Raw genomic sequence first — 16,241 nt, 5'->3', positions numbered from 1 at the left:
CTTGTCTGCCCTGCATGTTGAATACTGTCGAACTGTTTTATTGACACATCACACAACAAGGTCTTTTTTAATGCTGCTCTTGGGAGAGGCTGGTCTTCTCTAATGGCATTCAATGTGTGCCTGTTCAATCTTCTTGTCATTTATTAGACTTTAACAAAACATCAAGAGGGAGGCCACAGCAAGAATAGTAATGCCAAATCAGCATAATGTGGTTTGTGTTGATGAGGCATTGAGCATGGCCTGGAGACTGAGAAGCACCACTTATGGTTCTCTTGGGATCTGGTTTATATGACACTGTTTTACAGCTAGATTCATTACATTACATTTCATTTCATTTAGCTGACGCTTTTATCTATTCGACCAAGAAGATACAAACTTGAAGAAAACAGAATCATATAAGTATATTAGGTTTTATAGAGCCAAACCATTTTAAGTGCTACTCAACTGGCTTTAGATAAGCCAGTCCTTTGTTAGTATTTAAGTGCTTATTTAGTATATAAGTGCTTTTTATTTTGTTTTTTTTGTTTTGTTTTTCATTTTTCATTTTATTGCTCGAAGTGGAGTCGAAAGAGATGAGTTTTCAGTCTGTGCCGGAAGATGTGCAGGCTTTCTGCTGTCCTGATGTCAATGGGGAGCTCATTCCACCATCTTGGAGCCAGGATAGCAAACCCACGTGTTTTTGCTGATGGTAACTTGGGTCCCCCTCGCAGCGAGGGTGCAGCCAGCTGTTTGGCTGATGCAGAGCGGAGTGCACGTGCTGGGGTGTACAGTTTAACCATGTCCTGGATGTAGGAAGGGCCAGATCCATTCACAGCTTGGTACGCAAGTACCATTGTCTTGAAGTGGATTCTAGCAGTTACCGGAAGCCAGTGGAGGGAGCGGAGGAGCGGAGTGGTGTGGGAAAATGTAGGAAGGTTGAAGACCAGACGAACCGCTGCATTCTGGATGAGCTGCAGAGGTCGGATGGCACATGCAGGTAGACCAGCCAGGAGGGAGTTGCAGTAGTCTAGGCGTGAGATGACGAGAGCCTGGACCAGAACCTGAGTCGCTTTCTGAGTCAGCTGGGGACGTATCTTCCTGATGTTGTAAAGAGTGTATCTGCAGCAACGGGTTGTTGCAGCTATGTTTGCAGTGAAGGACAGGTTGTTATCTAGGGTCACACCCAGATTCCTTGCAGTCTGAGTCGGGGAAACAACTGAGGTGCCAATGTTGATTGTTAGGTCAAGAGTGGGACAATCTTTTCCCGGGAGGAAGAGCAGCTCAGTCTTGTCAAGGTTGAGCTTGAGGTGGTGAGCAGACATCCACTGAGAGATGTCAGCTAGACAAGCATAGATGCGTGCAACGACCTGGGTCTCTGAACGGGGAAAAGACTAAATTAATTGGGTGTCGTCAGCGTAGTGATGGTATGAAAAACCATGCGGGCTAATGACATATCCGAGCGAGTTTGTGTACAGGGAGAAGAGGAGGGGACCGAGGACAGAGCCCTAAGGGACCCCTTTAGATAATTGACAAGGGTCGGACTCAGACCCTCTCCAAGTTAGATTCAATATTCTTTCTGCCTTCCCTGGAAAATGAGGCTGACAAATGCGTGTTTAATTAATTTCAGGTGTGACACATGTGTCGGTTTTCCTGTATCTTGATCCGTTCATGTGAATTCATTCTCATTTTATCGACTCATTCCCTTTAACATTTAACTGGTTTGAGAGTTTAGATAATGGTTAAAAAAAGACTTAATGAGCAGTGTAATTCATAGTTTTTTCAACAACTCATACAGAACATCCACTATTAGGAGTGAGAATGTCTTTGCCTACAGAAACATGTCTATTAATGATACTTAAGTTCCGATTAGCAACCAGTCATTGTGCTGCAGGAATGAGTCCAACATTGGGGAAATAGATAGCATTTTTGCACTTCGCTCTTATGCTTGAAGTCAATGGGTTTTTGGTTGTGAACTTTGAAGCTTTTACATGTTCATTTACAGGAGGCTAAATAAGACAAAGTTGTTGAGCACTACCTACTGTATAGTCTCATTGAACACCATTCCACCTGTAGCTTCGTGCTATGGCCATAGTAGTCATGCATCCATGGTGTAGTCTGTTTATCTACAGTATAACGTTTGCTTTGTACTCCTGGCAATTGCATTACAAAAACTCATCATCCTTACAGAACTATATTTATGAACACTTGTTTTAGAGCTATAAATGCAGATTGCTGGATATTTTTGTCACTTTAACCCAAAATAATAACTGTACAGTCATTTAGATAAAAATAGTCCCTCATTTGGTGTTTTTATGGAACTCGAAGAGAGCCCTTTCCAACACATACCCAACATCTCTTATGTACTGTAGTGCTTAAGTGAGATGAGATGGGGTCGTGCATGTACATGTAAAGGCCATAGCATTTAATAGATTTCACTTTCATGCTCACAAACCTGTGTTGTAAACAAACATCTGCATATTCTCCCCACTTGTTGATTCAGGTTTTGTGTATAAAATGTCACTTTTTCTACTTTTCTGTATGCGCACATTCAAATGTTTTAAAACACTGTTCTCTTACATGCTGGCTTAAAGTTAAAAGTCATATACTGTAAGCGCACTATTTTTTTCACGGTCAGGAATAAACTTTTGAACTTTGTATTTATAATGTTGTTTTTTTCCATCTGCAAAGAAACCAATAATGTTAATCTTTTGACACTTTCCTACAAAAGCACTCTCATTTTCACCTCCTACTTTGCACTGTGTGGCTCAGATGCTTACATCCTGTACAATAACATGGCCTTCATTTGCACTCAGTTGCATGGGTCATTTCAGACAATGCTGAGGGTAGAATTTATATACGCATGCAAACAGAACACGGCACAGCATTCACTTTTCGGGCTTCAATGAAATGATAATGCTGAGCTATTAAACTCATTATATTAAACTTGTTTCTGGCTAGTGACGAGATGGATATTTCACATGCAATGAAAAGGTAATCTCCTAAAGTAATCAATTCCCTGAAGGAACAAAGTATGTTTGTTACCACTAATGATTTACATCATTATGCTATTTATGTCCTTCGTGTCACTCATAACACTGCTGTATTTATGATAAATAAAATGTGACTATGTGTCATTTTCCCAGTGTGAAATTATGCAGGCTGCGTGTAAAAAGATGACTAATTTTGGTGTTACAAGGCAGCCATTTGGAATCCATTTCATGCCAGCAGAAGTAATGGAAACAGTCCTGCCAATTACACAGACGACAATCCCTTTACTACACGACTCATTCAGGCTTTCATTAATATTCATATGGCAGATGTTCAATTGCCGGGACGATAAAAGTGAATCAGGGACATCTCGTGGGGATCGCGTCTCAGAGTGTGACATCATAACTCATTCTGACATCTAGTGCTGTAACTGTCAAGCGAGACTTTATGAAATATGGAAGAGAGCAGTTAACACACACACTCTGGAAGCATGATTCAAAGGGGCTGGTTCGTCAATGTGGATCTGACATGCTTCACGAGCAACAGAGGGTTTAATCTGGTGATGAGGACTTTGAAAGAAAAATATTTAGCCTTTTTTTCTGTTCCTTCAAACTTTTCAAGTCAACTGAGATATGACATTTGGAGATTCACTTGAAACTCCCATATGGACTGCTAGAGTTTTATAGAAATCAATGAGAATACTATTGCCCTGTTGCTTCTGTTTCATCTTCCCAATGCCCATGGTGTTTGCACAGGGAGTTCTGTTGTTGGGAAGATCAAGAGCTTTTTTGTGTCCTGTTGTGTGTTGACTGTGTTCTGTGTGTGTTTAGAGAACAGATGATGATAAGGGGAGCCACATTACCAGCCTCTGTCTCAGCATTCTAATTGTGTTAGGAAATGTTGTAATATTTTGTCAGTAAAGGTCAAGAAACGTATCCAGAAAGATTCAGCAAAATGTATAAGTAACATGATAGAAGTAACGCTTATGGATTCATGTATTTTTAAATTGTAAGAGAGCACCATAGATAGTGGAAATGTATCAGTCCTTAATGGATCCCTATATGTTTTCCTATAAACAGCAACAATACAATTAGTGCTACAACCTAATAACTTCAAAGTACAACTTTACATTTTTAAATTATTCAAACAAATAAAAAAAATGTAATTGAAAAACATCAACTCAAACTGACTCAGTTATACGAGCAATATCTATTTAAAGTTTGCTTATGATATCTAACAAGCCTGTAGCAGCTATAAGTATGTAATTGCATGACAACAATATGTTTTAGTAATTTATTCTCCCATGAAAAATGATTCTTAACTGGAATTTAAGAGTTTGGTCAAACTGGCCAGAATAATGCTTGATATTTTACATTCATCACAGGTAAATAAATATAATTCAGTATGCTCACAAACAGATCAATACTATGTATATATATATATATATATATATATATATATATATATATATATATATATATATATATATACAAAGATATACAGATGAGTAGCGAAAATAATGTTTCACACGGCTGATGGCCAGCAGTGGAGTGCACTCAGGGCACTCAGACTCTAATTGGGTTTTATACCTGACCCAAAGTGTGATTATCCTTGCTCTCCATTTTCATTAGAGAACCTTCATTACACATCACCGCCCGGTCCCTTGGCCGCACAGCCACAGACACTTAAAGGCTTTAGGAAGAAAAACAAGAGGGAAAGAGAAAAAGGACTGATTTATTACCTTTCACTGTGTCAAAGGTAATAATGACTGACCTGAGGGTAACCGGACTAACTGCTTTCTTTTCAATCACAAGAAAAGGGGAGAGCAAAGGTAAAGGAGAGGCTGGTGGAGAAATCGTGCAGGCTTAGTTAGTAAATATGTATTTTTTCTCAGGTTTAGAGGTCTGTTGGCAGTGCCTTTGTCCCTTTTTATATTTTTCACTGTAGCATAGGGCCATACTCACTGTTTCCTCCGTTGTAATGCAAAGCTAAGCTAATCGGCTGCTTGCCATGGCGTCATGCACTATAGCTGTTTCAGTTTTTTCATTTACCTTTAGGATAGAGAGCACATTTCCCAAAATATCTAGATATTCTTTAACCACCACTTTTCTCAAACCCTGGCCAAGACAAGTTGTGCCTAAAAACTAACTAGAGCTTAAACATATAAGTTGTATTTTTTATTTTCTATGGTTTTGGGAGTAACTGACAATTAATGTAATTCCATCACCAGACTATCACGGCAGTATGTGTCCCTCTTGTATGAGGGAAATTACTGTAAGTTATGATTATCAAGTGGAAATCAGTCTCAGAATCATCGTAAGTGTAATTTGATTATTGCTTTGATCTACATTCATATTAAAATAAGTACATTTCATACTGTATACACTTTAAACTGATGGTTTGTTGTGTTGTTTGACAGCATACATGTACATGTCAAGGCAATTCTGCACATTTTAATAAGTTTGGGTTAGGGGATTCACCAAATGTCTCTTAAAGGTGGGGTAGGTAAGTTTGAGAAACCGGCTCGAGATACACTTTTTGTTATATTCCATGGAATGCTCTTAACATCCTGATAGCAATGAATATCTTAAGTGCTTTGACAAAAAATCCATTAAAAAATGTCATCTGTGGAAGCCGTAGTACTGTACAAAGCACGACCAATCATTTAGCCGGCCCGGCCTACCTGCCTGTCAGCCTTCCATCTGTGCACAAACCGCACAAACTTATCTCGTGACCTTATTGGTCATGTGCGCTTTCGTGTGTGTTGGAGGAGGGGCTAGGAAGTAGCAGATTTATTCCGGCTGTGTATTTTTTTATGTTGAACCTTCACACTATCTTTACCAGTTCAACTAGGGTAAACTGATTTAAATGAAAAATGGCTGACACTGTTCCCTGAGGTTTCCAAACTTCTTGAAGACTGTTATTCTCGAACATAAATCTAATTTAACAATCAACATCGGCACCTCTGTTGTTTCCCCGACTCAGACTGCAAGGAATCTGGGTGTGACCCTAGATAACAACCTGTCCTTCACTGCAAACATCGCTGCTACAACCCGCTGCTGCAGATACACGCTTTCCAACATCAGGAAGATACGTCCCCAGCTGACCCAGAAAGCAACTCAGGTTCTGGTCCAGGCTCTCGTCATCTCACGCCTAGACTACTGCAACTCCCTCCTGGCTGGTCTACCTGCATGTGCCATCTGACCTCTGCAGCTCATCCAGAATGCAGCGGATCGTCTGGTCTTCAACCTTCCTACATTTTCCCACACCACTCCGCTCCTCCGCTCCCTTCACTGGTAACTGCTAGAATCCACTTCAAGACACTGGTACTTGCGTACCATGCTGCGAATGGATCTGGCCCTTCCTACATCCAGGACATGGTTAAACCGTACACCCCAGCACGTGCACTCCGCTCTGCATCAACAAAACGGCTCGCTGCACCCTCGCTGCGAGGGGGACCCAGGTTCCCATCAGCAAAAACACGTGGGTTTGCTATCCTGGCTCCTAAATGGTGGAATGAGCTCCCCATTGACATCAGGACAGCAGATAGCTTGCACACCTTCCGGCGCAGACTGAAAACTCATCTCTTTCGACTCCACTTCGAGCGATAGAACTATTAACGAAGAAGCACTTTTATACTAATAAAGGACTGGCTTATCTAAAGCCAGTTGAGTAGCACTTGAAATGTTTTTGCTCTATGAAACCTGATGTGCTTATATGATTCTGTTTTCTTCAAGGTTGTATTTTGTTGGTCGAACGCACTTATTGTAAGTCACTTTGGATAAAAGCGTCAGCTAAATGCAATGTAATGTAATGTAATTAAATATCTTGTACAAAATGTCTAACTTTTGATGGAATAACCCTTACTTATTTTTATAACCAAAATAGAAAATGCATTAGAATTGTAGATAGACATTTATCATGCTGCTGTTGAAGCTGCTCACATTATATCACATATTAAACAATGTATTTGAGTCATACCTGTCAAAATGATTTTCACATCTTATCTCCATGTACGAAACAACAGCCATAAATCTGACTAAAGTTTAAAGATGTGTGCCTCTGGGAAGAGTGAGAAATAGTCTCATAATTCAATTTCAGCACAGCGCTGTTTCTAAAGACAGCAATAATTGTGATGAATATCAGAGATTCTGTGTGTGTACATTGTGCAGAACACCATGACCACAAGATGATCTTGACAGATGTGGGATGCAAACTTGAGTTAACCAAATTAAAATGAATCCAATAATCAGACATGAAACATGTTTTCATCATTTCATCTCTCTGCCACAATATTGGAATTCCTTTCTCCTTCAATTGGATTATAATAGTTCACAATATAGAACAAGAGCCAATTTCAAAAGTTTGATAAATCATCATTCACGTATAAGCTTTTTTTGTTAAAAACATTGGGACACATTGTGTAAATGCAGTGTCTAGGACAATGCAAAGTGTACATGTTTTTTCTCCCTGAAGAAATTACCAAATGTATCTTATTATTTCCTATTCTGAATATCACCAATAACAGTGCTGCACTTGCAACCTCGCAAGTTAGTATGGTGGAACCTTTTTTTTAATTAAGTCACACTCAGTGCAGGAGAAAGCAAATGCTGTTATATACCAATTTATGGGGAAAAACATTTCTTTTCATGTTCTGATTTATTATGTTTTTCTTCCCTTTTAGCTGTTTCTATGCATTTATTTCCAGTTTTGCACCACAGGTTTTGTCTTAACACACCAGAGAATGTCATATTTAAAGGCTAATTCTTGCCAGGAACTAAAGCTAATTGTGTTCTTTAGGGTTTTGAGTAAAATGTTGCTTTTTGTGCTGTAGTTAGGCATGACAGAACACAAAGGAAACTGACTGCAGCAGGGCTGTGAAGGAGATGAAATAATTGAATCTTTGAAATCATCTTGGACAGGGTGTTCTTCCCCAGAGTCATAAAGTCATGTTTTTTCCCATGATTCACTCCACTACATCTACCAGTGTGCTAACTTGTGTCACTGCAGTGAGGAAGAGCCTATACATAAAAGGCAGAAAGATTTTTGTTTGATCTACCAAAAGTTATTCAGGGTAGTTTATGTGGTAGTTTACACGGACCACTATTGCGGTAAGCATGTTGTAACTTCCGGTTGTTGTCATCTCCGGGTATCCCGTGTGTCCGTTCTGTTGCTGATAGCTTATTATCTTAACTTAATCGATCGTTTTAAAACTCTTGATCACGGCAACTGCCTGACGTTGTAATCACACGTTACTATAACTTAAGCTCTCACAACTCTCCTTCTCTTAGCGACTGTAACTCCACAGTTGCCTACACTCTTTTCGGGTTTGCTAACGGTAGCTACTTTAGCTTGATAGCTAGCCATGGCTCTTTCCCCACCCTCGGGTGCTATTTCCTGCTCTAACTGTCTCATGTTTGGTTACTTCCCTACCTCCTTTACTGGTACCGGTACATGTGTTAAATGTAGTATAGTTGTTAGGTTGGAGGCGGGAATCATAGCCATAGAAGCCCGGCTCCGCATCTTAGAAAGAAACTCAGCTACAGTAAAGCCCATGTTAGCCGGTGCGGACCGGCAAAAGGTAGCTCCTATTAGCCGTCCCCCGGCAACTCCCGAGCAGCAGGGAGACTGGGTGACTGTTCAGAAGGGGCATAACGCGAAACCCGCAGGTCCCCACCAACCCGTTCACGTATCTAACAGATATTCCCCACTCAGCGAGACACCCGCTGAGAAGCCAACTCTGGTTATTGGTAGCTCTATTATGAGACACGTGAAATTAGAGACCGAAGCCTCCACAGTCACATGCATTCCGGGGGCCAGAGCGGGCGACGTTGAGGCGCATCTTAAACTGCTGGCTAAAAATAAACGTAAATACAGTAGGATTGTTATTCACGTCGGTGGTAATGATGTTCGTATACGCCGATCAGAATGCACCAAACTTAATGTGGAGTCGGTGTGTAGTTATGCTAAGACAATGTCGGACACCGTAATCTTCTCTGGTCCCCTCCCCAATCTGATCAATGATGACATGTATAGCCGCATGTCATCATTTCAGCGCTGGTTGTCTTGGTGGTGCCCAGCAAACAATGTGGGCTTCGTAAATAATTGGACAGCCTTCTGGGGAAAACCTGGTCTGATTAAGAGAGACGGCATTCATCCTACTTTGGAAGGTGCCGATCTCATTTCGGCAAACATTTCAGGGCTTTGTGGACTTAATCCATGACAAACTGGAGTTGAGACCAGGAGGCGGAGTCGCAGTCTTACACGCTTCTCTGCGCTCTCTCCTAGGCAGTCATCCATAGGAATCCCGAACCCAATAAAATACCCAATATTAGCGGTGTGTGTGTCTGCCCAAGGACAAGTTAAGGTAAAACCTAATAGAGGTGTCATACATAATAACCTAATCAAAGTAAATGTAACAACTACTACAGTGCAACAAAACAGGAATATTAAATGTGGTCTCTTAAACACAAGATCTCTAGCATCTAAAGCAATATTGGTAAATGATTTAATATCAGATTATAATATTGATATATGCTGTCTCACTGAAACTTGGTTGAGACATGAAGAATATGTCAGCATAAATGAGGCCACTCCACCCAGCCATATCAATACTCATATTGCCCGAGGCACGGGCCGAGGAGGTGGAGTTGCAGCCATCTTTGACTCAAGTTTACTTATCAATACTAAACCAAAATTAAATTATACCTCCTTTGAAAGTCTCGTTTTTAGTCTTACGCATCCAACCTGGAAAACTTTGCAGCCAATCTTATTTGTTACAGTGTACCGTGCACCAGGTCCTTATTCAGAATTCTTATCTGAATTCTCTGAGTTTTTATCAACTTTGGTTCTTAAAACAGATAAAGTAATTATCGTAGGTGACTTTAATATTCATGTTGACGATGATAAAAATAGCCTTACTGTTGCATTTAACTCTATATTAGATTCTGTTGGTTTTTGTCAGAGTGTAAATAAACCAACCCACTGCTATAATCACACTCTCGACCTTGTTCTGACTTATGGTATTGAAATTGAGCAACTATTAGTCGAACCGCATAATCCTGCTTTATCCGACCATTTCTTAGTAACTTTTGAAGTACTGTTACTAGACTACAAAGCATTAGTCAAAAGCTCCTGCAGCAGAAACCTATCTGTTAGTGCTATAGCCAAATTTAAGGAAGAGATTCCACCAATACTTAACTCGATAGCATGTCTGCATGTAAGGGAGGAAACTTATACAAAATGTACACCACCCCAAATTGATCATGTTGTTGATAGTGCTACAGATGCGCTGCGAATAAAATTAGACTCTGTTGCTCCTTTGAAAAAGAAGAAAATAAAACAACATAGACTAGCTCCATGGCATAATGCCGAAACCCGCAAAATAAAGCAAAAGTCGAGACAACTTGAAAGGATATGGCGTTCTACTAAACTTGAAGAATCTCGTTTAATTTGGCATATTACTCTCAATGAATATAAGAAAGCATTGCGTAAAGCGAGAGCAGCTTACTACTCTTCATTAATAGATGAGAATAAGAATAATGCAAGATTTCTTTTCAGCACTGTAGCCAGGCTGACAGAAAGCCACAGCTCGATTGAGCCTTCTATTCCCATAGCACTCAGTAGTAATGATTTTATGTGCTTTTTTAACGATAAAATTGTTACTCTTAGAAACAAAATTAATGACCTCTTGCCTTTGACCAGTATAGTGTTATCAACAGCTCCCGGAAACGTAAGTTCTAATATTACACTAGATAGTAAACTAGAATGCTTTTCAGCCATAAACCTTGAACAATTAAATTCAATGATTCTCTCTTCTAAACCATCAACGTGCATGTTAGACCCAATTCCAACTAAGCTGTTGAAGGAAGTTTTTCCATTAATTAGCACTTATTTATTAAATATTATGAATATGTCTTTATTATCAGGCTATGTTCCACAATCATTCAAAGTAGCAGTGATAAAACCGCTTCTTAAAAAGCACAACCTCGATCCAGAGGTTTTAGCCAACTATAGACTTATTTCTAATCTTCCGTTCCTCTCAAAAATTCTTGAGAAAGCGGTCGCAAAACAGTTGTGTGATTACTTAAAAAACAATGATTTATTTGAAGCTTTTCAGTCTGGCTTTAGAACACATCATAGCACAGAGACAGCTCTGGTTAAAGTCACAAATGACATTCTAATAGCCTCTGACAAGGGACGTGTCTCTATTCTTGTTTTGCTCGATCTCAGTGCTGCATTTGATACTATCGACCATGATATCTTATTGCAAAGACTAGAGCACTTAGTTGGCATACAGGGAACTGCTTTAGACTGGTTTAGGTCCTATCTATCTGAACGCTCTCAGTTTGTACGTGTCAATGATGAATCTTCCACGCAAACCAAAGTTAGCCATGGAGTGCCACAGGGCTCAGTGCTCGGACCTATTTTGTTCACATTATATATGCTTCCGTTAGGCAATATTATAAGGAATCATTCTGTAAACTTTCATTGTTATGCGGATGATACTCAACTATATTTATCAATCAAGCCTGATGAAATTAATCATCTAAATAAAATTCAAGACTGCCTTAAGGACTTAAAAACGTGGATGACCTTAAACTTTTTGATGTTAAACACGACCAAAACTGAAGTTATTGTACTTGGCCCGAAGAATCTACGAAACAAATTATCTAAGGATATACTAACTATGGATGGCATTAATTTGGCCTCCAGTGAGACTGTAAGGAATCTTGGTGTTATATTTGATCAGGATTTATCCTTTAACGCCCACATAAAATCAATTTCAAGGACCGCCTACTTCCATCTACGTAACATTGCAAAAATCAGGCATATCTTGCCTCAAAACGATGCAGAGAAACTAGTCCATGCATTTGTTACTTCAAGGCTGGATTATTGTAACTCTTTATTATCAGGGTGTACCAAGAAGTCAGTCAAGTCGCTTCAGCTGATTCAAAATGCTGCGGCTCGTGTACTAACCAGAGTTAGGAAAAGGGACCACATTACTCCTGTTCTGGCTGCCTTACACTGGCTCCCTATAGAACACAGGATAGAATTTAAAATTCTTCTTCTCGCCTACAAAGCCCTTAATGGGCAGGCGCCATCTTACCTTAAAGAACTCATTATACCCTACTGTCCTACTAGGGCATTGCGTTCCAAGAATGCAGGGTTGTTGGTTGTTCCTAGAGTCTCTAAAAGTACAATGGGAGCCAGAGCCTTTTCTTATCAAGCTCCACATTTGTGGAATCAGCTTCCAGTTTGTGTTCGGGCGGCAGACACCCTATCCGTTTTTAAGAGTGCGCTTAAGACCTTCCTTTTTGATAAAGCTTATAGTTAGGGCTGATTAGATCCAGCCCCTAGTTTTGCTGATATAGGCTTAGTTTGTCGGGGGACATCTTACTTCTTCCTTCTCTCTGTCTATACCTGTGTACTCTCATGTTCCGATTAACCCAGCTTCCCCAAATGTCTTTCTTTTTGGTGTCTATATACGCCGGGATCCGGAGTCATGGATGATCCTGCGCTCCTCTGTCCTGGATCGCGAGCCCTGGATCTTGAGTCGTGGCTGTGGTCCTGGATCATAGGTCCTGGATGGATATCCTCGTGGATTCATCTTCCTATTATACACACATGCATTTCCAAACATTTGGACTACCTATGTTGCAAATGTATTATCTTTTCAATTTACACACGGCATCTATTGCACGTCTGTCCGTCCTGGGAGAGGGATCCCTCCTCTGTTGCTCTCCCTGAGGTTTCTCCCATTTTTCCCTTTAAACTGTGGGTTTTCTCCGGAAGTTTTTCCTTGTACGATGTGAGGGTCTAAGGACAGAGGGTGTCGTATTGTCATACTGATATTTTGTACAAACTGTAAAGTCCACTGAGACAAATGTAACATTTGTGATATTGGGCTATATAAATAAACATTGATTGATTGATTGATGGTTTAAACCGCTGCACTGTTCTCTCAGGGGTGTGTTTCCAAGCCCATCAGACAACAATATATTGTCATCAACTTCCACTGTGTGTAGATTGTTTACTCTTCAGACTCTGATGCACTCAGAGGGCACGAGATCATCGGAGTCTGATGCCGTTCACGCAGGGGGCGCGTAATTAATGATGACAGTTTATGGAGGAAAAGGTTATCATTAGATGTTTTAAAACATTTCCAGGCTATTATACCATTTTAAAATGATGGGATGAATATCAATATATAAGTGAATGTCACTTCTGCGTATAGAAACAAATTGGGTTTTATGAAGATGTTTATGACAAGAAACTGCAATATTTTTAAAACAAGGACATTTTGGGTTGTATATGTAATCGATATGTAATAGCCTAACTAACATTACATTTAAACTAAATTATTGAATTATTTTCTACAACTAAACATTGGTTAAATGCTAACAGTGACACAATTACATTGTTGTGGCAATATTGGAAATATATAAAAAAGTGAAAGAATATAACACATCATAGCATTGTTTACGTGTGCTCTCTATAAACACATTTGACATTGTGTGATCATGATCAAAGGTGAAGCCTCAGCTTTGGAACCTTTCGTCGCTGGGATTTGTTCCTACACGACGTTCTATTCAGAAACACCGTTTTACTTCCTGTTAGAAATCTCAACAACAGAGCCGAAGCGCTGAAGCTAAACAACTTTAGCAGCTTTTGGTCAACAAATATTAATGTAGCAAAAATACTGCGTAGCAACAATGATTCCGTACACTGTCAACATCAAACTCGCGGCTCGGACTCTGACTGGCACTCTCCATTTGCAGAATAAAACCGCTGTAGACTGGTGAGTACTGCACATCTGCCGTTAGCATCTTTATGTAGCTTCTTCATTTAGTCAATGCGTGCGTATGTCATTTAATGTTTGATAAATGCTAATTATATTATATATGCATCACGTTACATTGTTCCCTTTTATTACTACCTGCAAGAATTATTATGCCGATTTTTCCCAACATAGAACATATCAACACTTAGGGCATCCTGTGTCATGTGATGTGACAGTTTGCTGGGCCTGATGCATTTTGTAACCCTTACCTTCCCATAGTATTCCAGCAGGGAGCACGACTTCACTGTGACTTCCTATGCGTTATTGCATTTCCGGGCCTGTGATAAAAACACGATACATATTAAACCTTATTATATGTTATTTAATGAGGTTGCAGATGTGTTGTACTGGACTGCTCTTTACTGAAATGTCATGTGTTTCTTATGCTTTATCCTCCCTATGTATTTATATTAGGTGGCATACTATTAACAACACCTCTATGACATCAATGCTAAATATATAATACAATGAAGATCTCTATGTCAGTGTCAAATATCGAACAAATTTGGATTGTTGGAGATTCAAAGGTTTTAATGTCATATGCACATATGCTACAGTGTAGAAATGGCAATGGAAATCTTATGACCCGAGCTCCTCCAACGATGCAACATATATCATAAAATCCAAAAATTCAAATAAAAAATTGTGCAAAGTCATGGAAAAAGATTGAAAATGCACCAAGAAAATTCTTTAAAAGTGTTTTTAAAAGGTGTAGGAATCCAATTGTCACCAAGTTGTATTCCCCATACATGAAGCTGGCAATGATTAATGTATTAATCTATGCGATAACAAGTGAGACTTACCATTCATCTTTAATAAAACGCTTTCAGTGGATATCATTTCCTCATACATGTAGAAAACATGGCAATGATATGGAAGATTATTAATGGTTTAAGTTGTAAATTGTCTTCACTTGCAGCTAATGTGCACACTTCCTTTGCTCTGAGTTGTATCAGTCTGTTGTACTTTGAAAGTCCAGACAAAATAACATATTTAATATTGGAGTTTACATTTTGTATGTGGAATTGATTTGTGACCTTTCTGTAGTCCCATCACGCATGCATACTGAAAGATGTAAAATATCTAGACATGGAGTGGATTGATGGTCATAGATTTTTTGCTCATTGTTAGAAAAATGTCACTAGTCACCGGCTTGAGTTTCAAAACAGGATACTTATTTATTACCCTTGCAAGAATGGAAGTGTGGGTGTTTTACAGTCACACGATGGAGAAACAACGGTTCAAAGCTGTATACAATGCTTTGTTCAGATTAGCTGAGGCACATGTCAGAAATGATCATCTTTGTCATATCTCCCTAGAGACTGAATCATCATGTTAATCGTTGCCACATAGCTTATCATACGCTTTAAAACAGGGTGGCATGCTTCTTTTACTAGGTAATCATACATCTTGTCATATACACTGTTATACACTTGGGCCATTGTTATCATATGCAACTCTGTCCTTGAAAGAGTACATTCAGTATTTTCCCAACACTCGTAAAATAAAATGAAAGTTGAAATGTTCTTCTTGGGGTCTTGTGGTCTTGGCTCAATGCCCGCGCACTCACAGACCCTCTGTGTTTAGTCTGTGTTGGGAACAAATTTCAGCTCCTTTTTACTTACCTCATAATTTATCTTTGACTCCTCTTCCTATCATTCTCTCCGGCTCTCATTTTCTGTAGGGGTTGGCAGGGGCTGATAGCTCAGGGATGTCACTCCAGTATTCTTATCATCGATCCAAAGACGTCTCAGACCATACAGGTGCTGGAGCGGCACAAAGCCAACGTGGTCAAGGTGAGTTCACAAAGTAAACTTTTTTCAGCAGTTTATATTTGCAGTGTAGGGCTGCAACTTCTAATATTTGTATCCTCAATACTATTCATCTGAATTTGAGTATCATTTGTTTAGCTTAAATTGTGTTGATACATAAAAGAATGCCTACAACAGTTTCCAACAGCTCACAGTGATGTCCAAGTATTCAAACAGCAAATGGGTGGAACAATTTATCACTTTCACAATTGTTCTAAATGTTTTTGTAGATCACATTTTTTTTTTTGACTTACCAATCAAGTGACTTACATTTTCAACTCTGCTCCATTGGATACATACTAGCCTTTGCTATCTGTCAATAAGTCAAGCTGAAAACCTAAAAAAGTAATCAGACAATTAACTGTTTAATTTGTGTAGAATATTTCAAATAAAGGTTAATCAAAAATAATTTGTTGTATTAAGACATTTTGGTTTGGGCCTCATATTTCACTTATTTTTCCAATTGAGTTCTTTCTGAATCTCAAAGTGTTCATTGAATACCTGATTCCTAGATGCAGAATCATACCTGTTGCACTTAAAGTCAGCAAATATGTATGGGTATTATGGTTTGTAAGCTTTTAATGTGTCTAGTGCCCTTAAAGTATGTCTTTTATATATAT

The 16,241-nt window shown here is 39.2% G+C and overlaps 1 protein-coding gene across 4 annotated transcripts in view; it reads left to right on the top strand.

Moving 5' to 3' along the window:
- Positions 1 to 13,556: 13,556 nt before the first annotated feature.
- Positions 13,557 to 16,241, top strand: part of wdr11 (WD repeat domain 11) — a 111,940-nt gene continuing 109,255 nt past the window's right edge. For 2 of the 4 annotated variants that reach the window (XM_034240939.1, XM_034240928.1), the window contains exons 1-2: positions 13,557 to 13,768; positions 15,495 to 15,606. In XM_034240939.1, the coding sequence (XP_034096830.1) occupies positions 13,683 to 13,768; positions 15,495 to 15,606 (198 nt within the window). In that variant the 5' untranslated portion in view covers positions 13,557 to 13,682. The remainder of the gene's footprint in view (positions 13,769 to 15,494; positions 15,607 to 16,241) is intronic. The other 2 variants (XM_034240958.1, XM_034240948.1) reach the window with 1 other exon arrangement.

Source organism: Gymnodraco acuticeps, unplaced genomic scaffold (genome assembly GCF_902827175.1).
Source record: "Gymnodraco acuticeps unplaced genomic scaffold, fGymAcu1.1, whole genome shotgun sequence".
In the NCBI taxonomy this organism is placed as follows: domain Eukaryota; kingdom Metazoa; phylum Chordata; class Actinopteri; order Perciformes; family Bathydraconidae; genus Gymnodraco; species Gymnodraco acuticeps.
The sequence above is the reverse complement of the archived record's forward strand: the minus strand, read 5'-3'. Positions and strand labels throughout refer to the sequence as shown.